Source organism: Ranitomeya variabilis, chromosome 6, assembly GCF_051348905.1.
Source record: "Ranitomeya variabilis isolate aRanVar5 chromosome 6, aRanVar5.hap1, whole genome shotgun sequence".
Classification (NCBI taxonomy): Eukaryota; Metazoa; Chordata; class Amphibia; order Anura; family Dendrobatidae; genus Ranitomeya; species Ranitomeya variabilis.
This window is the reverse complement of record NC_135237.1, coordinates 458,065,820-458,087,723: the sequence shown is the minus strand read 5'-3', so window position 1 is coordinate 458,087,723 and position 21,904 is coordinate 458,065,820. Positions and strand designations below refer to the sequence as shown.

Genomic DNA, 21,904 nt, shown 5'->3' with positions numbered 1-21,904 from the left:
GTTGCTTCCTAAGTAGACAGTTTGATTTCACAGAAGTTTGATTTATTTGGAGTTATAATTTGTTGTTTAAATGTTGCCTTTATGTTTTTGAGCAGTGTATATACGTACATCGTTTTGCGTTAGCATTTTTTGTACAAAAAGTGCAGCAAGATGTTATGTTAAAGTTTAGAGCACATTTATGAATCAAAAGTTGGGGGAATTTAACTAACCTATACGGTAAGAAACATTAATTTTGTTAAACTTGAAATACAACCGACTTGTATCCTATCTTAAGGTTCATATACACTACAAGCTCATTGTGAATGAGCATGGCACGACAATTGTGCTGTTTAAACAGGCTGACAGTCACCTGAAGAATTAACAAAATGCTCATTTTGTGGGTGAAATGATGTTTTGGTTTGCACGAAAAATCATTGTTTTCGGCAGCCTATCATTCTATGTAAACAAAACCTGTGCTACTGAGAACAATGGTAGCCTACAGCATGATTTTTTACTGATCTTTTACTGCTATCTGTAGCTGGGTTGTCTTGTGTAAAGAGCTAAGGGTACCGTCACACAGTGAAATTTCCATGTCATTTCCATGAGCACTGATCGGCAACCATGTCATCCAGCGGTCATTTAAGGCTGCGCATCGTGAAATGTAAACAGACCCTCTTCTATTCATTGGGTGCAGTAGGGAAGGCATTGTTTAAACCACTTTTATCACATTGAGGAAACATAGCCCACATTTGGCTCTGCTTATCTATAGCTCAAGATCTGTACAACACTTGTGTATTCAGTAAGTTACTCAGCACTATATGTAAGTGCAAATATGAATATGGTATTAAAGGGTGGAACAGCAATTCTTTCCTCATAGATCAGAACTCACAACATGGCATTTCTAAAAAGGGATTAGCATGAAACAAAATCCAGTCCACATTATGGATGTCTATTGTCCTCCCATCTGAAGTGTAGTCTGCTCCTTGTGTTCCCTTCCGAGATGTTTATTAGGATTTATCAATCAGAAAATAAAAGGAAGGGAATCTGTTCTATCAGACACTAAAGAAAATGGTGCAGGTAGCATGTATAATAATAAAGACAAGGCATAACATCTATTACACCGTGTTACAAATTATTCAGCAAATGTTTCTTTAATTTTCCGAAATAGCCAATGCAAAAGAGTCAGTGTAATGTTCAAATCATCAAATTTTATTGGAAACCTCCCAATGATAATTTTTTTTTCTCAAAAACTTAAAAAAAACCCTCAAAATACACTGTTCAAAATTATTATGGACAAGAGACCTTGTGAGTTTTGGCTTTTAAAATAAACTGGAAGCTCCCTTTACTTGTCACATGACTGTCGTACAGGTCGCCATTCCCTCCTCACTGTATGATCATCCTGCAAGACAGGTCTGTACAGGCAGCACGCTGGTCTTGGGGCCTGTAGAGGGTTGCACGCCGGTCTGTAGAGGGTGGCACATCGGTATGGGGCCTGTAGAGGGTGGCACGACGGTCTACTCTATAGGCTCAAAGGGTGGCACGCCGGTCTGTAGAGGGTCGCACGTCGGTTTGGGGCCTGTAGAGTGTGGTACAACGGTCTGGGGGTTCTACAGGGTGGAACCGCCGGTCTGGGGACTGTACAAGGTGACACACCGGTCTGGGGACTGCACAGGGTGACACACCGGTCTGGGGACTGCACAGGGTGGCATGCCAGTCTGGGGACTGCACAGGGTGACACACCGGTCTGGGGACTGCACAGGGTGACACAACAGTCTGGGGACTGCACAGGGTGGCACGCCAATCTGGGGACTGCACAGGGTGACACAACAGTCTGGGGACTGCACAGGGTGGCAAGCCGGTCTGGGGGCTGTACAGGGTGGCACCGCCGGTCTGCGGACTGCACAGGGTGACACACCGCTCTGGGGACTGCACAGGGTGGCACACCAGTCTGGGGACTGTACAGGGTGGCACGCCGGTCTGGGGACTGTACAGGGTGACACACCGGTCTGCGGACTGCACAGGGTGACAAAACAGTCTGGGGGCTGCACAGGGTGGCACCTCCGGTCTGGGGGATGTACAGGGTGACACATAGGTCTGGGGACTGCACAGGGTGGCACGCCGGTCTGGGGACTGCACAGGGTGGCACACCAGTCTGGGGACTGTACAGGGTGGCACGCCAGTCTGGGGGCTGCACAGGGTGGCACACCAGTCTGGGGGCTGCACAGGGTGGCACACCAGTCTGGGGGCTGCACAGGGTGGCACACCAGTCTGGGGGCTGCACAGGGTGGCACTCCGGTGTGGAGGCTGCACAGGGTGGCACAGCATTATTTCTGGGGGCTATGTAGCTGCACTTTGTAGCTGCCAGGTTGGCGCACTCGCCGCACTGGAAAGGAAGATGCAGTGACGTGTCCTCCAGTCACAGCCGGCGCCTCCCGGTGACCCGGATGTAGAGCGCGGTGCGGCCACTAGGCGGCGCTGCTCAGTGCACAGTGCACAGCTCCTGTATCAGACAGGCCGTCGCCGGCTCGGAGGCTGCGGGTCGCCCGGAGAATGAGACACTGAGCCCGTGACGTCATATATCCAGCCGCCTGCGCCCCCGGCCGCGTCCTCTCCGCCTCTACACACAGACATGGCGCCGATGGGCATCCGCCTGTCTCCCCTGGGCATCGGGGTGTTCTGCCTGGTGGGCCTGGGGGTGCTCTACCATGTGTACTCCGGCTTCATCACCTGGCGCTTCCCCTCCTTCCTCCTGGGGGAGCGGGCAGGGGAAACGGTGGACCTGCGGGAGCTGCTGGCGGTGGCGGTGCAGGCAGCGGAGCTGGGCGGAGTGGAGGTGAAGGCTGTGCGGGAGAGCAATAAGCTGAACGAGAACCTGAAGGGCAAAACCCGGGAGGGCGCGGACGAGAAGATGACCCGCGGGGACCTGCTGTCCAACCGGAAGATGGCCAACCTCATCAAGAACTCCTTCCCGGGGCTGCAAGTGAGTGGTGACGTCATAGCTCTGGGGATGGAGTCCCTGCTCCGCCAATCAGATCAGCGGTTCTATTTCTAAACAGCGCATGAGCTTTGAGAGCTGTGATGTGATTGGCTGGCTGTAAGCTGCGCTGTTCTGTGCTGTAGTCTGTAACCCTCTGGTGTTGCTGGGAGCCGGCCGGTATATTGTGCCCGTATAACGTTCCGCACAACCTGGGCAGCCGAGTCCCTTCTCCCCCGTACAGAGCGGCTGGCACAGGCGGTGCGGTCATGTCGTTGGTAGGCCTCAGACCTCCTGCGTGCTGTAGCCAGCCGCCCGGTGACTGCTGCCGGGCTGTAGGATCCAAGCGCAATGTGTCATGTTGTCACCGATACAGATCAGAGTGGCCCCCGGCTAGAAATCAGCGCCACATACAATACCCCAGATCTTGGTGTAGTAACGCCACCTCTGACAGGTGCACATTCTGCACCTAATGTTGCCCCCAAGCCCCCGGCCCCTCTACACCGCTGCTTCAGTCTGCTGGTCCAGGGTCTTTGCCATCCTAATTTATAGAATGTAGTGCTGAACGTGCGCTATTAATTCTGGTGTAAGAGGCTATGGGGGCGACGTTTACCGCCCGGCCCTGCGGGGACCTCTAGAGGTGGGGCGCTGTACAGTAGGGTCCCATTAGGGCGGATGGACAGGGTTTGTACTGCCCCTCTATTAATCTTCTAAAGACAAACTGTACAACTTCCTCATATACCGTACTTTGCTTCAGTCCTATGCCCTTTTCATCCTCTGCTTTGTGACTGGACACAGTATCTGTGGTGCGGCGTACTACTGCTCCCAGATAAAGGCCCACAGACTGGCCACGGTGGATCTGAGGGGCCGGCTCTGTTCGCATTGTGGCTTCTGGACTGCCATGGAGCTATGACCGCTGTGGCCGACATGATTGTAAATGATGTCAGACAGATCCAGCTAGCTTGTAAGGGGGTCCGGCAGGTTTTCTTTGTGGTTTCTGTATTTTTGATAGCAAAAATAGCACTGCAGACTTCATTATTCTTCCCAACCAAAATACAAGAAGGTGACAGAACAGCTTATTACAGTTCCATTGTTTTGCTCCATCATAGGACAGAGCCGGGTGAGGAACATGCCGGCTGCCAACAATGTGCATGGAGCCCATTGACTATAATAGGGTTTATTGGGCTACATTGGAGCCTCCAACGCCGATCTAAACACATTCTTAAAGGGGTTCTACCAAGGCTATCTTTCCTATCCGTAGAATGGAGTTGCTATTCACTGAGGTCCCACCACTAGATTAATGACAGAATGCAAGTTCCCCCATTTGCCTGGAGTGACGGTTGTTCAAAGGCGCTGCCTCAGATTCATTGTGTATGAGACAGATGGAGATAACACTATTAGGCCTCTAACAGGTCAGTGGGTCCAGTAAATGATGTGACAGTTTTCACATGTACTGGAGACACATAGACTGCGCACATGTCAGTGTGTTTCCACGGGCCGTGTGTCCATGGGCAAAATACTCTGACATGTCCAATTTTTAACAGCAGCACGGGCCGCAAAACATCCCGGGCATGTGCGCACTTATGACACATGGATGACATCTGTGTGATATCCGAACCACACGTGCTGTGAGCAGGGGAGAATTATGAGACTTGTGTTCCACTGATAACGAGAGCAGGCGCCGGCTTCTGGGACGACTACTCCCTTCAGTCTACACCTTCTGCCACTAATAACCGTGAGAGCAGGTGGCGGCTGATGGGAGTATTCATCAGCCGCCTGCGCTATAAAAATATAAATAAATCGGCACGGGATCCCCTGTATTTTTGATAACCAGGCAGGCAAAACTGACAGCTGCAGGCTGCAACCGTCAGCTTCAGCAAGGCTGGTTATTAAGGACAGAAGGGTCCCCATACTGTTTTTTTTTTTTTTTTTTAATTTAAATAATTTAAACAAAATGCTTGGGGTCACCCCCATTTTTTTTTGACAACCAGCCTTGCTAATGCAGACAGCTTGGGGCTGGTATTCTCAGGCTTTTGGATATTTTGCTCCCCCCAGCCTAAAAATAGCAGCCCGCATCTGCCAAGAAAAGACACACCTATTAGATGCGCCAATTTTAGCGCTTTGCCCGGCTGTTCCCACTTGCCCTGTAGCAGTGGCAAGTTTGGTTCATATTTGTGGGTTGATGTCTTATTTTCTATTGTCTAGTGACATCTTAGTAATTTTGTTCATTTGTTGGGGTGATCGCTGGACCACGAGGAAGCAGGCGTGCAGTGATATGTTGGGTGCGTGAACCTGATTGTACAGAAGCCATGACTCGCACTGTCCTAGAGGGCAGAAATCTCCAATCTATCCTTAGTGCTCCAGACATGTTTCTGCACTAGAGCACCTGAAGGACTCATGGCCGAGGTGGAAAGATCTTTTTTTGACAACATCTTTGGTAGGCAACCCCATATTAGGGGATTAAGGCGCATGTTCAGTTTCTGGGAAATTCCTAACTGCGGTGTATAGACCAATGCAAAATGGTATTTTCTGCAAGCCTGTAAATGGCATTCACAACGCAGGTGATCTGATGTCACGCTGTGTGTACCCGGCACTGCCACCTCTATTATCTGGTAACTTCTGTTTTGTTGCTTAGGTGAATACTGAAGAGCATCTCGGTGAAGATGACAAGGAGACCATCTCCTGGGATCATGTCATGCCCAACGCGATAAAAGAGATTGTGAAAAATCCAAAATTGGTCCCTTCAGAAAGTATCACAATATGGATAGACCCACTGGACGCGACACACGAGTATACAGGTAGGTGTCTTATTCCAAGCTTCAGCTGATGGGTTGTGGCTGCTGGGTAGGGGCCATTAATAATTAACTTTTAGTGAAGCTAGGGCGTAAAAGTAAAGGAAAGGCATCTTATTAACCCCTCCAAACCCATTGAAATAATTTAGTTGAACAACATACCATCAGCCTTAGCTTAAGGCTATGTGAGGCCATCATTTCTTGATCACATCAGGGTAGATAATACAAGGAAGGATCACACAAAAACAAAGCAGCCATACTTGTCAATCCCTGGTCACAATAGATCTATGACTGGCACCTTACACAAGCCCTAACCCCATAGAGGCCTCATCCGCATGCATCTATAACACTAAGCAGCCACCACCCCTCATGGATGATAGATATGGGGGTGATCATCAGTATTCTACACCTCCACCTCATATGGTAATTATGGCTACCTTTTTTTTCCTGTGTTTTTTTTTTTTTTTTTTTTTTTAATTATTTGATGTCCTTTACAGCAGAGGTGTCAAACTTCATTCCTCGAGGGCCGCCAACAGGTCATGTTTTCAGGATTTCCTTGTATTGCACAGGTGATAATTTAATCACCTGCACAGAATAATTCCAGCACCTTGTGAAATGCTAAGGAAATCCTGAAAACATGACCTGTTGGCGGCCCTCGAGGAATGCAGTTTGACACCTCTGCTTTACAGAGAATTGATACAAAAATAAAACTCTTAATATCTGGGTTTTTTTTAATAAATATAATCCCAACATGGTGTTTTTTAATTGTTTTGTTTTTTTCTCCCTCTCTTTCCAATTGTTTCCAATTTATCATAACTTACTAAACTTTACTATAAGTGTTTTATGATTTGTGGATACCAATTGTATATATTTTCATTCTTTGTAATATATTTTTTTTATGGAAAAAACTCGCATTTAATTTTTATATTTTTTTTGCATTTTTATATTGAACCTTTCATGTTCTAGGCCCCAAACTGTAACCAGTGTCTGTTATAGTCCTGCGTGCTTATCACATGTTTGGTGTTCCAAAACTCTCATCATATGCCTTATTATTAGCGAGGTTGCTTCTGGAGAACTTCATCCTCAGGTACTGTAATTTCGCCACTAGTGATGAGTGAATATGCTCAGATAAGGTGTCAACCAACCATTCTCGGGTGCTAACAGAGTGACTTCAGCGTACTTGAATCATATGTTCGAGTCCCGCACCTGCATGTGTTGAGGATGTCCCAGCAGCCACGAAACATGCGGCTGCCGGGTCGCGAACATATTATTCGAGCACGCCAAAGTCACTCTATTACCACCCAAGAATGGTCGGATGACACCTTATCCGATCACGTTCGCTCATCACTACTCGCCATCTGATTGACGTCACCTTCACTGTCCTCTGTTATACCTTCAGTGCCGGACGTTAAAGGGAACCTGTCACCTCCCTCTGGCGTTTTTAACTAAAAGAGCCACCTTGTGCAGCACTAACGCTGCATTCTGTTAAGGTGGCTCTTTTATGTGGGGTCCCTTCTAATGCTGCAATATTCGTTTTTTAAATTAGCCCGCCATACCTGTAGTCTGTCCAGGGGGCATGTCTTTTACCCCCGGACACAAATGCCAACCAGCCATCACTTGGCCTCTCCGTGCACCTCCTCCTGTGCCTTCATTTACGTCCCCGGCGCCTGCGCTGTAAGTTCCTTTATCGGGCATGCGTAGTTTGCGCTGCCCTTCGACTCCCATCACATGATGGGAACTTACAGCGCAGGTGCCGGGAACATTAATGAAGGCACAGGAGGAGGGGCTGAGGGATGGCTGGGAGGCGTTTGTGTCCTGGGGGAAAAGACATGCCTCCCGGACAGACTACAGGTATGGCGGGCTAATTAAAAAAATGAATATTGCAGCATTAGAAGGGACCCCAAATAAAAAAGCCACCTTGACAGAATGCAGCATTCGTGCTGCACAAGGTGGCTCTTTGGCCGGCCTCACACTGGCGTTTTAAACGGCCGAGTGCAATGTGATAAAAAATCGCATTGCACTCGGACCAATGTTCAGCTATGGGGCAGCTCCCACCAGCCGACTTTTTGTCGGACGTTTTCCTCGGTCCGAGACAATCGCAGCATGCTGTGATTGTCTCGGACCGAGGAAAACTCTCGGCTCACTCGCACCCATATAAGCATATGGGTGCGAGTGAGACAACGCACATCACTTGGATATCATCCGAGTGCTGTGCGTTATAAGCGGACCCCAGCAATGGAGGAGATGGAGAAATTCATTTCTCTGCCTCCTCCGCAGGCGTGCTCCGATCCTCCCTGTGTGAGAGAATCGGAGCACAGACGCATGACACTCGGCCCCTGCTCTGCTGCGAGCAGGAGCCAAGTGTCATTGGCATATCGCATCCGATGAAATATGCCAGTGTGACGCCGGCCTTTTAGTTAAAAACTCCAGGGGGGGGGGGGGGGGGTGACAGGTTCCCTCTAACATGTGTATCAAATTATAACAGGGAAAGTAAAAAGTGAAGGAGACGTGTGATCTCGGCACCTGAACACGACCAGTCCGGAGGGATGGCTAATTAGATCATGAGCTGCGAAATAAGTGTTTTGACCCTCATAGCTGCAAAGTTTTGGAACAACGGACACTTGATTAAAATTCAGGAATACAACTGAAAGATATGGTGGAAGTTTGGGGGCTTTGGAGAAACTAACAGGTTCTATTGGCACGATTTTGTAATGCAAAGACTTGGCTGTAATACTGATTACATTGATACCTTTGGTGGAGAAATCCACTTTGCTGTTCTTCTGTAATCAGCAATTTGAAGTTTTCTGCCAATTAGATCTTGGTGCACTGGGGCCTGTGCTTTTTTAGTGACCTATTTATACAAAGACTGGAGGCAGGCGGAGGGGGCGGGAAAATGACAGACAGGGAGGGGAAGCCCCAGTGCACCGAAATCGAATTATGTGAAAACTTCAAATGCTGATTACAGAAAAAGAACAAAGTGAATTTCTTCACCAAAGGTATCAATGTAATCAGTATTACAGCCATGAATTTACAATTCAAAATTATGTTGACTGGTCCTACTTTTTTTTTTTTCTCTTCCCTTTTTTTATATCATTCCATTAGATAGTTATTTTAACTTTTTAACCCCTTCACGCCGCGGCCCTTTTTCGTTTTTGCGTTTTCGTTTTTCGTTCCCTTTCTTCCCAGAGCCATAACTTTTTTTTATTTTTCCATCAATATGGTCATGTGAGGGCTTATTTTTTGCGGGACGAGTTGTACTTTTGAACGACACCATTGGTTTTACCAGGTCTTGTACTAGAAAACGGGAAAAAAATTCCAAGTGTGGTGAAATTGCCAAAAAAAGTGCAATCCCACACTTGTTTTTTGTTTCGCTTTTTTGCTAGGTTCACTAAATGCTAAAACTGACCTGATATTATGATTCTCCAGGTCATTACGAGTTCAAGGACACCCAACATGTCTAGGTTATTTTTTATCTAGGTGGTGAAAGAAAATTCAAAACTTTGCTAAAAAAAAAAAAATGCGCCGTTTTCCTATACTCGTAGCGTCTCTGTTTTTCGTGATCTGGGGTCAGCTGAGGGCCTATTTTTCGCGTGTCGAGCTGGCGTTTTTAATGATACCACTTTTGTGCAGATATGTTCTTTTGATCGCCCGTTATTGCATTTTAATGCAATGTCGCGGCGACCAAAAAAAGTAATTCTGGTGTTTCGAATTTTTTCTCGCTATGCTGTTTAGCAATCAGGTTGATGCTTTTTTTGATTGATCGGGCGATTCTGAACGCGGCGATACCAAATATGTGTAGGTTTGAATTTTTTTTTTTATTATTGTTTTATTTTGGATGGGGCGAAAAGGGGGTGATTTAAACTTTTTTTATTTTTTTTTCATATTTTTAAACATTTTTTTAAACTTTTGCCATGCTTCAATAGCCTCTATGGGAGGCTAGAAGCTGGCACCACTTGATTGGCTCAGCTACATAGCAGCGATTATCAGATCGCTGCTATGTAGCTGAATGGCAGGCTTGCTATGAGCGCCGACCACAGGGGGCGCTCACAGCAGGCCGGCATCTGTAACCATAGAGGTCTCAAGGACCTCTATGGTTACCATCCTGACGCATCGCCGACCCCCGATCATGTGACGGGGGTCGGCGATGCGCTCATTTCTGGCCGCGCGGCCGGAAGCCGTAGTTAAATGCCGCTGTCAGCGTTTGACAGCGGCATTTAACAGGTTAATAGAGGCGGGTGAATCGCGATTTCACCCGCTGCTATTGCGGGCACATGTCAGCTGTACAAAACAACTGACATGTCCCGGCTTTGATGCGGGCTCACCGCCGGAGCCAACATCAAAGGGGGAGACACGACATGCGCCATACTAGTACGGGCATGTTGTGAAGGGGTTAAAGGAGTTTTCCCATGAACAAAGCCCATTTTCATTCACAGAACTTGGAATAATAATAATTTCCACAATTGGATGTGTTTAAATAAAATGTAAAATGTTCCTGTGCTGAGATAATCTTATCAATGTGCCCCTGCTGTGTACTGTGTAATGTCTGTGTCTGACTGTGCAGGGACATGGTCTGATCATCCCACAGCTCCTAGGCAGGGGAGGAAGCAAGAGTGTACAGACAGGACAGCAGGGATCACAGCTGATTGTTTGTGAGGTAAAACATTTCACTGTCTTTTTTAATGTTTTACCTCAAAGAAAGAATTTGAAATTAGCTTTGTTCGTGGGGAAAAACCCCTTTAATGTAATATTTGTACAACAACAAACATTTTGTATTGTGCTATTATCACCGTACAGCCCTGAAGGCCTTTGATAAATCAGTCAGTAAAAAGCTGTCCGCATCAACAATCACCGTGCTGATCAGCAAGTAAAGAAGCCAGGGCCCCCGCATTGTGCGTCCTGCAGACAGTCACATGTATGTGTGTGGGGGGCAGCCTCACTGGGAGGTTAGGGGGCACCTATGACTGCCCAGGACGTGATGTGGGGGACTGCTGTGGCTATTGGTTTCATCACATTACGGTAAGCAGGATCGTCGTCACTACTGAGTATGTTGTAATAAGACTAATTCTTATGATAAAAACTTTCTTTTTCCCCCCCCCCAGAGAATCTCGTTAATTATGTGACAACCATGGTGTGTGTTGCTGTAAATGGAAAACCAATTATAGGTGTAATACATAAACCTTTCACAGGGTATACTGGTGAGTGTTTTCATGTAGCTTGGTCCTTATTTGTATTTTTTTTTTTCACTTAATATTCTGTTTAATTAGCAGTATTTTTTACAATGTATATTTACACATTAAACTATTTCATATTACATGGACTGTGGGTGATGTGTGCGATTAGGACTACTAGTGATTCTCCATTTAAGGGGTCACATCAGTACATAACATTGTGTTCCGAGTCCTCTAATGAGGCAAAATGTTACCGAGACAGCCTGCGGCGGTTAAAGTTGCCGGTACAGCAGTGACTTCCCGCATGATGCCTGCGACTTTTAGCTAAGCATGTGAACAGTGAGTAGGATCACACTGAGTAGGATCACACTGTGAATACTTATTTTCCTTATGTTGAAGAGACCTGTAGAGTTTTTTTGTTTTTTATTGGAGCGGTGGAGTGGTGTTAATAATCTAAGTTCCCTAGTCCTATAGTTACCAGCCGCCATCTCCATCTGTTATCAGTGCTGCTCCTGTCGGACTCCAGCAGTTTGTGACCTACTGGATCGCTACAGCGTGATCTGGAAGCAACAGCTCAATGTAAGTCTATGAGATCCACAACGAAGGTCTAATGGGCCTACACTAAGAGCTTGTGACCTTACCTCTGACTTCTGGTCAGTCAGAAAACGCGGTCACAACATAGATGGCGGATAGGGACCGGTGTGGCATCGGGAACAGATGAAAACTCGGGGAACTTAGATTAGTGGCACCACTCCAGCGCTGAAATTTAAAAAAGAAAATACTGGAGTGGTGCTTTAAAGAAAAGCATCTAATCTTGGACAGCCCCTAAGATCCACCTAAATTACTCCCCTAACAAAGGTGTGCACACATTGCTGCTCCTGTGTGATGTGCTTTGTCATATTTGGATTGATGCATTTCTAAAATCTTGATTGATTTTTTTTCATATTTTCTGTGCTAGCGTGGGCTATGGTAGAAGGTGGCTCCAATACAAAGAGGCGTGCATCTTACAATGAGAAAACCCCAACTATCATTGTTTCCCGAAGCCATTCAGGGGCAGTGAAAGAAGTGACCCTTAAGACGTTTGGCAACCAGACTAAAATTATATCCGCAGGAGGGTCAGGTATGTATCGTAACAAGACAAATGATGCATGTTTCTGCAGAGTAATATGTTCCTTCAGAGGGTCATGCCCTAATTACCAATAACTAAGAGATTTCTGAAGATTTCCAGTCTCAAGTTAGTTGACACTCCTAACCGATCCCCCATCCATGGAAACGTGCACGAACGTTTGTACATGGACGAGTCCCATTATGTTTCTTAATGATCAGCTGATCGAAGCCGCAGCTGAATGTGTCGCGGCTGTGTCGCTGTCACAGTACATGCATGGACAGCCTGTGTGTTGGGAAATGCATGTGGTGGGACAGTGACACAGCCGCGACTCATTCAGCTGCGGCTCCGATCAGCCGGCACGATCCAGGAAGCCGGGCTTCCTCTGCAGTTTATTCGACAAGCGCTATAGCTTGGCGAGCAAGAGGGAACCCAAGCAAATTCGCTCAACTCTACTCAAAACCACTTTCAAGAAGTTTATTAACCCTTCAGGTGCTTCACAGGAATTAAAGCAATATGGAGAAAAAAATTGAAAATGTTACTTTTTTTTCCACAAAAATGTTACTTTAGCCCCAAATTTTGCATTGTTACAAGGATAACAGTAGAAAGATGACCATTAAATTTGTTGTACAATTTCTCCTCTGTACTCCTATACCCCATATGTGGTGGAAAACTACAGTTTGGGTGCACAGCAGAGCTCAGAAGTGTGGGAGCACCATTTAACATTTGGAAAGCAAAATTGGCTGATATCGATTGTGGACACCATGTCACGTTTGCAGAGCCCCTGATGTGTCTAAACAGTGGAAACCCCAAAAAGTGACCCCATTTTGGAAACTACACCCTTAACGGAATTTATTTGGATATGTTGTGAGCACCTTTAACTCCCAGGTGCTTCACAAAAGTTTACCGTAGAGCCATAAAAGTAAAAAAACAAAAAAAAAAAAAACAAATTTTTCCCACAAATATGGTGCTTTAGCCCCAAGTTTTTTATTTTCACAAGGGTAACAGAGCAAATTGGACCCCAAATTTTGTTGTGCAATTTCTCCTGAGTACGACAATACTCCATATGTGGTGGAAAACTGTTTGGGCACACTGTTGAGGTAGAAGTGACATTTTGAAGCTCAGACTTTGATGGGATTATTTGCAGAACCCTTGAGGTGCAAAAACCGTAAAAACCCACCACAAGTGACCCTATATTAGAATTGATCTAGTATTTTGTTTTGTGAATTTTATAACGTGGTGGCGTATGTGAGTTGCGTAGAGTACACCAAACTAGCATACGTGAGTTATGTGGAGCACATCAAGTTGTGCAATAAATTAGAGTAATTGAGAATTAAATTTAGCAGTCCATGGATGGCGCTTTGAAACAGTCTTTCGTGCACAGGCGAGGTTCATCTGGGCAGGTGGTTTTTCATATCCCCCTTTTGTAGTACACCTTGCACTTTTATGACCTTCCTCTCTTTGCAGTTTGATGGACCTCACCGAAGTGTTGCACTGGTACGATACAAACACCTTCAGTTCCAAAAGTACTGGGGCCCGCTCCTTCCTGACTTCCAAATTTTAGGGCCTTGATCAGTACCTGAAGGAATGTGCTGGTCTGGCCTGTAGATCGTAATAGCACATAAGTATTATACACAGGGCTGTTGAGTCGGTAAGCCAAACCACCGACTCAGACTCCTCAGTTTCTCTGACTTCCAACCCCAACTTCTCAGCACTGCCTCACAACTGAGCATGTGCATAAAGTGCAGCAGATTCATCTCCACGAAAAGCCGAGATCCTGAGATCAGGAACAGAACAGACATTTATAGGACATTTTATAACTTTACTGAATTATTCTGAAAACATTTACAGCACATCCTGCACAGAACTACTGAATCCAATTTATTATATATATTAGGAGTTGTAGTCCGTCCGTTTTATACAGACTCCACCAAAATGGACACCTACTCCATGACTCCTACTCCATAGCCCTGGTTATACATTGTACAGATGGCAATGTGCATGGCCAGCTTCTTGTGACATGCTTTTGTTTTCCGCATGGCACTGTAGGGCTGGAGGACTTGATCAGAGAGACCACCCCCCCATGTTCTTATTGTACCCCAGTACACACTCTGGTTTGGGGACCTGTATATTGCTACTAGGGTTGAGCGACTTTCGCTTTTTTAGGGTCGAGCCATGTTTCGCGAAACCCGACTTTTTGAAGAGTCGAGTCGGGCGAAATCGGCCGATTACTGCGAAAAGTCGAGGATCGGCCGGAACATGAAACCCTATGCACGTCGATGGGGAATAATTATTATTATCTTTTTTTTTCTCTCTCCCCCTCTCTCTCTCCCCCTCTCTCTCTCCCCCTCTCTCTCTCCCCCTCTCTCTCTCCCCCTCTCTCTCTCCCCCTCTCTCTCCCCCTCTCTCTCCCCCTCTCTCTCCCCCTCTCTCTCCCCCTCTCTCTCCCCCTCTCTCTCCCCCTCTCTCTCCCCCCAGAAATTTTTCTCGTGTTACACATTGCAAATCCCTACTGCGCACAAGCGATAGCATGATGTTAGGCGTGCACGCCCCTAACCCCTATGTTGTCACTCTGCCCACGCTCCTTCATTGGCTGAAAAAATGGCGCTAATCGCGTCATATGAAACGTGACTTTGGCTCCAAGATCACGTACCGCATGGCCGACCCCACGCAGGGATCGGGTCGGGTTTCATGAGACGCCGACTTTGTCAAAAGTCGCCGACTTATGAAAATGAACGATCCGTTTCGCTCAACCCTAATTGCTACCTTATACAGCGGTGGTGGTGGTGATGCCATTACCATGTATTGTGGTCAAGAAAAGGACAACCCACTTGTCCATGAACTTGACCACCAGCATGTTGTCGCTACATTGGGCTCTGCTCTCGGGGATTGCGGGAATTGCCTTTTGCCCCAGGGACTTGAACATATTATTCGAGCACGCACAAGATACTCGGCTAACACCCGAGTATGCTCTGATAACACTTTACACGAGCACGTGCGCTCATCACTAGTGATAACCCTGATCCAGTAGTGGGTGCCCCAAATCCTATACAATTTTCCACTGCAGAGCTGTGTGTGATTATACCGGACACATCTGCAGGTTCCTCTCCGCTTCCATCTCACAGGCAGACACGGCTGCAATATTATTACAGTACAGCAGAGCTCAGAGAGCTGCAAAAAAGAGTTTTTGAGAAGACAAAGTTGATTTCTCTTGTTCTGTGTTAGTTACATTTCTCAAACTGGTAACTTGACTTCTTGTAAAATAAACTCTGGGGGCAGAATTATCTTCCAGGCAGTGTCCTCCCCGTATTACAATACAATCTTTATTAAAGAAAAAAATATCAGAACTCTTTCAATTTACACAAATACCTTCCAGGCTTTATACTAGTCTCATGTAGAAAAGCCGCGGAGACACCATCACGTGTTTCTCAATGCAAGCAATGAATAGCCAGGTCTTTCACCGGGAAGGAACAACCACGGGAAGGGCAGCATCCAATAAAGGAAACCCCCAATGCCAAAACATGGTATCCATCCACAGACAGCTGTTTCGGGGTATTTGCCCCTCATCAGTGTGGAGTAGGAAACTGGCTATTAGGAGCAGTGCCTATTGGAAAGACTATAAACATAAGGATGAATGACCTCTGGGAGATCAAAACATCCAACACCGCGGGAATGAATAGCCAGGTCTTTCACCGGGAAGGAACAACCACGGGAAGGGCAGTATCCAATAATGGAAAACCACCTATGCCAAAACATGGTATCCATCCACATCCTCCTAATAGCCAGTTTCCTACTCCACACTGAGGGGCAAATACCCCGAAACAGCTGTCTGTGGATGAATACCATGTTTTGGCATAGGTGGTTTTCCTTTATTGGATACTGCCCTTCCCGTGGTTGTTCCTTCCCGGTGAAAGACCTGGCTATTCATTGCTTGCGTTGAAAAACACGTGATGGTGTCTCCGCGGCTTTTCTACATGCATTTGTATATTTCCCATTAGGGATGGGGGGCAATGTTCTGGATCACTGCGTTGAGAAACACGTGATGGTGTCTCCGCGGTGTTGGATGTTTTGATCTCCCCGAGGTCATTCACCCTTAGGTTTATACTAGTCTCAGACTTACAGCTCTACACAAAATACTTTTCCGTTGTCTGATTTTCATCACAAGCAGGATTACAATGAAATGTGACCCCCTCTATGTACAGTTGCTAGCCTGAGATCCATCATTCACAATAGGTGATGACAAGGCTCACCTCTCCGCAACCTGTGCAATGACCGCTGCTCTGATGAGATGCCCAGAATATAACTATATACATTTCAGTAGAGTCTGAGTCCGTCTATTGATTAGTTGCCCAACAAGATGTAGGAGTCTTAGGGTATGTGCACACATGGCGGATCCGCAGCGGTTTTCCATGCGGTGTACAGTACTATGTAAATCTAATCCGCTGTGCCCATAGTGCGGAAAATTCTGCGCAGAAACGCAGTGGTTTATTTTCCGCAGCATGTCAATTCTTTGTGCGGATTCCGCAGCGTTTGACACCTGTTTCATTATAGGATTCCGCAGGTGTAAAAATGCAGGTGAAATCCGCAGAAAACCTGCAGGGAATCCACAGGTCATTTTACCTACAGGTTCTGCAGAATAAGGCTACTTTCACACATCAGGTTTTCGCCGTCAGGCTAAATCCGGCTAATTTTCAAAAAAACGGATCAGGCGAATGTTGCCGCCGGATCAGGTTTTTTTTCCCATAGACTTGTATTAGTGCCGGATTGCTCTGGATGACATTACGTTTCGTCCGGTTTTCGCCGGATCCGGCAAATCTGCCGCTTTCGGTTTCTTGAAAAAACGTCCATTGCAACGTTTTTTTTGTCTCCGGCGAAAAAGCCTGAAGCGCCGGATCCGGCTCTTCCGGCTGTTTGCTACAATGAAAGCCTATGGGAGTCGGAAGGTGCCGGATCTGGAAAAAGGTGGATCTGGCGGCCTGATCCGGTTTTTTAAACTGCGCATGCTCCAAATTTTTTTTTTTTTATCCAATACTCTAGATAGGCTAGCCGGATCCGTCAAAAAAACGGATCCGTCGCATCAGTTTTTCAAAATCGGCGCCGAATCCAGTTTATCCAACATTCGCCGGATTTAGCCTGACACTGAAAACCTGTTGTGTGAAAGTAGCCTTAGGCTGAAAAATCCGCAATGGAATTCGCAACGGGTGCACATTCCCTTAACATTAGTGACCAGTGTGAAAATGGAAAGTTATCATTCTCTTCAATGTGACTTGCATTTTTGACATTTGCACATTACTACTGATGATTCTGTGTGCATTCTTAGAATTTTCAAAGGCCACTTCATTAAATGACATGACACAATGGAATTTTTTGCATTTTTTTTTTTTTAATAACAAAAACACACATCCAGTAAAGTGTGTGTGTGAAGGTCTTGTAAGTTAGCCCTTAATGAATGTGTACTAGCTAATTTTAAAGGTTGTCTCTATGGATAGGCGGACATGCTCGGACAATGTGTTATTGAGCATGCTCGGGTGTTATCCAAGCATCTGGGAGTGCTCGCATATTATGTTCGAGTCCCTGCAGCTGCATGATTTGCGGCTGTTAAGGTACCGTCACACTAAGCGACGCTGCAGCGATACAGACAACGATTCCGATCGCTGCAGCGTCGCTGTTTGGTCGCTGGAGAGCTGTCACACAGACCGCTCTCCAGCGACCAACGATGCCGAGGTCCCCGGGTAACCAGGGTAAACATCGGGTTGCTAAGCGCAGGGCCGCGCTTAGTAACCCGATTTTTACCCTGGTTACCAGTGTAAAATGTAAAAAAAAACAAACAGTACATACTCACCTTCGCGTCCCCCGGCGTCCGCTTCCCTGCACTTACTGAGCGCCGGCCCTAACAGCAGAGCAGTGACGTCACCGCTGTGCTGTGCTTTCACTTTACGGCCGGCGCTCAGTCAGTGCAGGAAGCGGACGGCGGGGGACGCGAAGGTGAGTATGTACTGTTTTTTTTTTTTTACATTTTACACTGGTAACCAGGGTAAACATCGGGTTACTAAGCGCAGCCCTGCGCTTAGTAACCCAATATTTACCCTGGTTACCAGTGTAAAACATCGCTGGCATCGTTGCTTTTGGTGTCAAACACGACGATACACGCCAGTCTGACGACCAAATAAAGTTCTGAACTTTCTTCAACGACCAGCGATATCACAGCAGGATCCTGATCGCTGCTGCCTGTCACACTCAACGATATCGCTAGCCAGGACGCTGCAACGTCACGGATCGCTAGCGATATCGTTTAGTGTGAAGGTACCTATAGACACAACACATGTGGAATTCCCTAACAAACAGGCAATCCCCTGCTTGTTCTCAGGCTGTCTGTCTCAGGGTATGTTTCCACGGTCAGGAAACGCTGCTTGTTTGACGCTGCACAGAGCTGCAGCGTCAAACACGCAGCGTCCAGATGTTCCAGCATAGTGGAGGGGATTTTATGAAATCCCGTCTCCACTATGCGTGGAAACCCGCACGCGGTGGCCCTGCGACTCCGGACATGCTGCGCGTCTTTTCAGATCGCAGCATGTCCGTACACCTTGCGGGGACGCAGCGTCCCCGCAAGGCATATCACAGGGCCCTATGGGAGAGAGCGATCATCCCGGATGTGAAGAGTTAACACATCCGGCATGATCGCGTCCCAGAAAGGGGGCAGGGCTTGGGGCCCGGCCATCCTGACCGTGGAAACATACCCTAACAGCTGCAAATCATGCAGGCCCAGGGGACTCGAGCATAATATACGAGCACGCCCAGCTGCTTGGATAACACCATATCCGAGCATGTTCGCTCATCACTAGTATCTTCAGGAGCGCACTGCTCCCCAGCCTCCCGGCTTCCTGCTTCTCTTGGGGCCTTTCCTCTCCTGAACATTGACAGTTTGGAATAATGGCGTAGGGACACTGCAGGTCTGAACTGTATTGCATGGAGAAGTGCAGTACCGCTCCAGTCCAGCTCTAAGGCGGAGAGCCTGCGATTGTCCCTTCCGTGCCTCGGAAACCGCTTCTGTTGATGGACTGCAGTGGTGGTTGGTAATACAGGCGATGAGCTGTAAATCCCTCTGTTATTGAGAAGAAGTAAATTACAAAGTTGTTCATTTCTAAAAGCCCTTTGCAGTTTCTTCCCACTTAACAAAGTGAGACCATCCCTTTTAATGGCTCTGATGGCCACAATTAACCTACTGAACACTGAGGAAAAAGCACCATAAATGCTGATGTGTAGAAGAGCTGTGCGGTAGCGCTTCTTCGTTTCCTTGTTGCATGTATATAAGGTTAAGCTCTGCTTCTGTATCGGCCAGGAGCACACAATCCCTTGCGTCAGTACATGGCCCAAGGGACCTACTGACATGGTCAAAATGTGCAGGTCGTATCAGGTTGAGGATATGTAGCTGGATATATCATGCAGTGAGGTTAATTCCTTCTTATTTGCTTTCCAGGGTACAAAGTCCTTTCGTTACTTGACGTGACGGGCAACGACCAAGAGACTGCTGACGTTTATATTCACAACACCTACATCAAAAAGTGGGACATTTGTGCGGGCAATGCGATACTTAGTGCACTTGGCGGCCAAATGACCACTCTTAAAGGAGAAGAAATCATTTATACAGGATCAGATGGAAATGAAGGGGGGCTGCTGGCAAGCATCGGGATGGACCACCACGCCCTTGTTGATAAATTGTCTTAAAAAAAAGTCCTCCAAATAAACCTGCGCCTACACATCTTCACTCCACAGCACATGTATGTTTACGGACCTGGAACGACGTCGGTCACGGCACAGGCTCAATGCGTTCTCATACATATGATTCGAAAGACTTGATATTGAAGTATGTTCTGCTGTATAAGTCCGAGCTGGTGAAGCTCGGAGGCCAGAATGCGCGCCCTTGGTGTGAGCGGCTGTTCTGGTTTAGTATGAACGATGAAGATTGCGATTAAGCAGAGACTTTCTGGATTATATAGGGTGAAATTCAAATCTTATTTTAAATACAAGAACATTACATCGTTTCCACTCCCGAATAGTGGTATTGATAAGCATTGTGCCTTTCTGCTTCACATCACACAACAAAATAATTTTGCTGTTTAATTTATGCAAACTTTTTTTTGGGTGGGGACTGTGGATTTACTGGATCATAATCTCTGCGGTTCAGCTGATTTTAAGCATTATTAAGGTATGGTAACGGTACTACTTTCCTTCAGCTCGGAGCCTGCAGACGTCAGAGGATCGCATTACAGATGTTTTAATCCTTGTGAAATGGGTTTGTGTGTGCTAACTATAATGACAGTCTATGATACTGTCAATATGTGAGATACTTTGTTCTCATCCATCTTCCATTAGTTTTCTATGTCCTCTGTTCATGTTTCTGGCTGCCTTTTTATTTATGCTTTCTTTTTCCGATGCATATTACGTTGCATTGTATTCCTGCTGCCATGGATGGTGGAGATGAAATAAAATAAAAATGACATTTTGTGGGATGACTTGCACAATGTAAACCTCATTTTCATCTACCATTCTCCGAACTGATTCATCTGAAAACCGTAACTAGTAATCTGTATGAAAACACTAGATTCATGCTGCACCAATTTACCAACATGTCTGGCCCAAGTAATACCAGAGATGGGCCACGTTCACACTATCAGTATTTGGTCAGTCTTTTACATCAGTATTTGCCAAAACCAGGAGTGGGTGATAAATATAGAAGCGGTGTCGTGTTTCTATTATACTTTTCTCTGATTGCTCCACTCCTGGTTTTGGATTACAAATACTGATGTACAATACTGACCAAATACTGAACGTGTTAACTTGGCCTTATGGAGATTCGCACCTTCTCTATGGATTATAAATACTGATTTGTGAACGTGGTCTAAGCCTTTGCGTAGGTTCTCATAAGTATATGACAATTCATTCAGCGTTGCATCCATAAAAGTGGGATGACTTTTTTTTTTTTCCCCCGTATTCAATTTTTTTTTTTATGGGGTTCTCTACTACTTGGACAACCCCTTCTCCATCTCAATGTCTGGCACCCATAAAATAAAACAAATTATGCCTCCCCTTCCTTGCCGGCACCATTCCAGCACTCAATCAGTTCACTCACCGCCTTCAGACGTATTGAACATCAACAGGAAGCCGGGGCTGCAGTTGCTGTCTGACTTCTCGAGGAAAGTGATGTCAGCGCTGATTGCAGATAGCACAAAGAACATAGAAGTATGCAAAAAAGAAAGGGATCACCTATAAATCATTTTACTAAATACTTAAGCCAAAAAGTTTTATGAACCATTAATAGAGCCCAAAGACTGACAATATGCGGGTATTAGGTTAGTGCTAGTGATGGCGAATATACTCATTACTCGAGATTTCCCGAGCATGCTCAGGGGTCCTCCGAGTATTTTTTAGTGCTCGGAGATTTAGTTTTTAGCGCCGCAGCTGAATGATTTACATCTGTTAGACAGCATAAGTACATGTGGGGGTTGCCTGGTTGCTAGGTAACCCCACATCTACTTATGCTGGCTAATAGCTGTAAATCATTCAGCTGCTGCAAGGAAAACTAAATCTCAGAGCACTAAAAAATACTCGGAGGACACCCAAGCATGCTCGGGAAATCTCGAGTAACAAGTATGTTCGCTCATCAGTAGTTAGTGACCATTCGGTTCTTGTTTAATCCAGTGCTGATTGGGCACAGGGCTCGTGTCATAACCGCCTGGGAGCATGGGTGCTGACACTGCTGGAACGACGCCGGCACGGGAGGGTAGTATAGGTGTATTTTATTGGCGCCAAACATTTAGATCGAGAAGGTGTTGTACTAGTAGCGGACAACCCCTTTGAAGCAGCAGCTTGTAATCATTTACAGTTT

At 46.3% G+C, this 21,904-nt stretch overlaps 1 protein-coding gene across 1 annotated transcript; it reads left to right on the top strand.

The window, feature by feature from the left end:
- The first annotated feature begins 2,120 nt into the window (after window positions 1-2,120).
- On the top strand, window positions 2,121-20,528 carry BPNT2 (3'(2'), 5'-bisphosphate nucleotidase 2). Its single transcript, XM_077270524.1, has 5 exons — window positions 2,121-2,959; window positions 5,589-5,751; window positions 10,845-10,940; window positions 11,872-12,033; window positions 19,496-20,528. Exons 1-5 carry the CDS (start codon window positions 2,609-2,611, stop codon window positions 19,741-19,743), a joined length of 1,020 nt encoding a protein of 339 aa, XP_077126639.1. The 5' UTR covers window positions 2,121-2,608; the 3' UTR covers window positions 19,744-20,528.
- The last annotated feature ends 1,376 nt before the right edge of the window (window positions 20,529-21,904 follow it).

What these genes read in the sequence shown, in the direction of transcription:
- BPNT2 (XM_077270524.1), top strand. Translation starts at nt 2,609, where the DNA reads ATGGCGCCGATGGGCATCCGCCTGTCTCCCCTGGGCATCGGGGTGTTC. An exon ending in CGCGACACACGAGTATACAG is followed by an intron (nt 5,752 to 10,844) that starts GTAGGTGTCTTA and finishes CCCCCCCCCCAG; the next exon opens with AGAATCTCGTTAATTATGTG. An exon ending in TATATCCGCAGGAGGGTCAG is followed by an intron (nt 12,034 to 19,495) that starts GTATGTATCGTA and finishes TTTGCTTTCCAG; the next exon opens with GGTACAAAGTCCTTTCGTTA.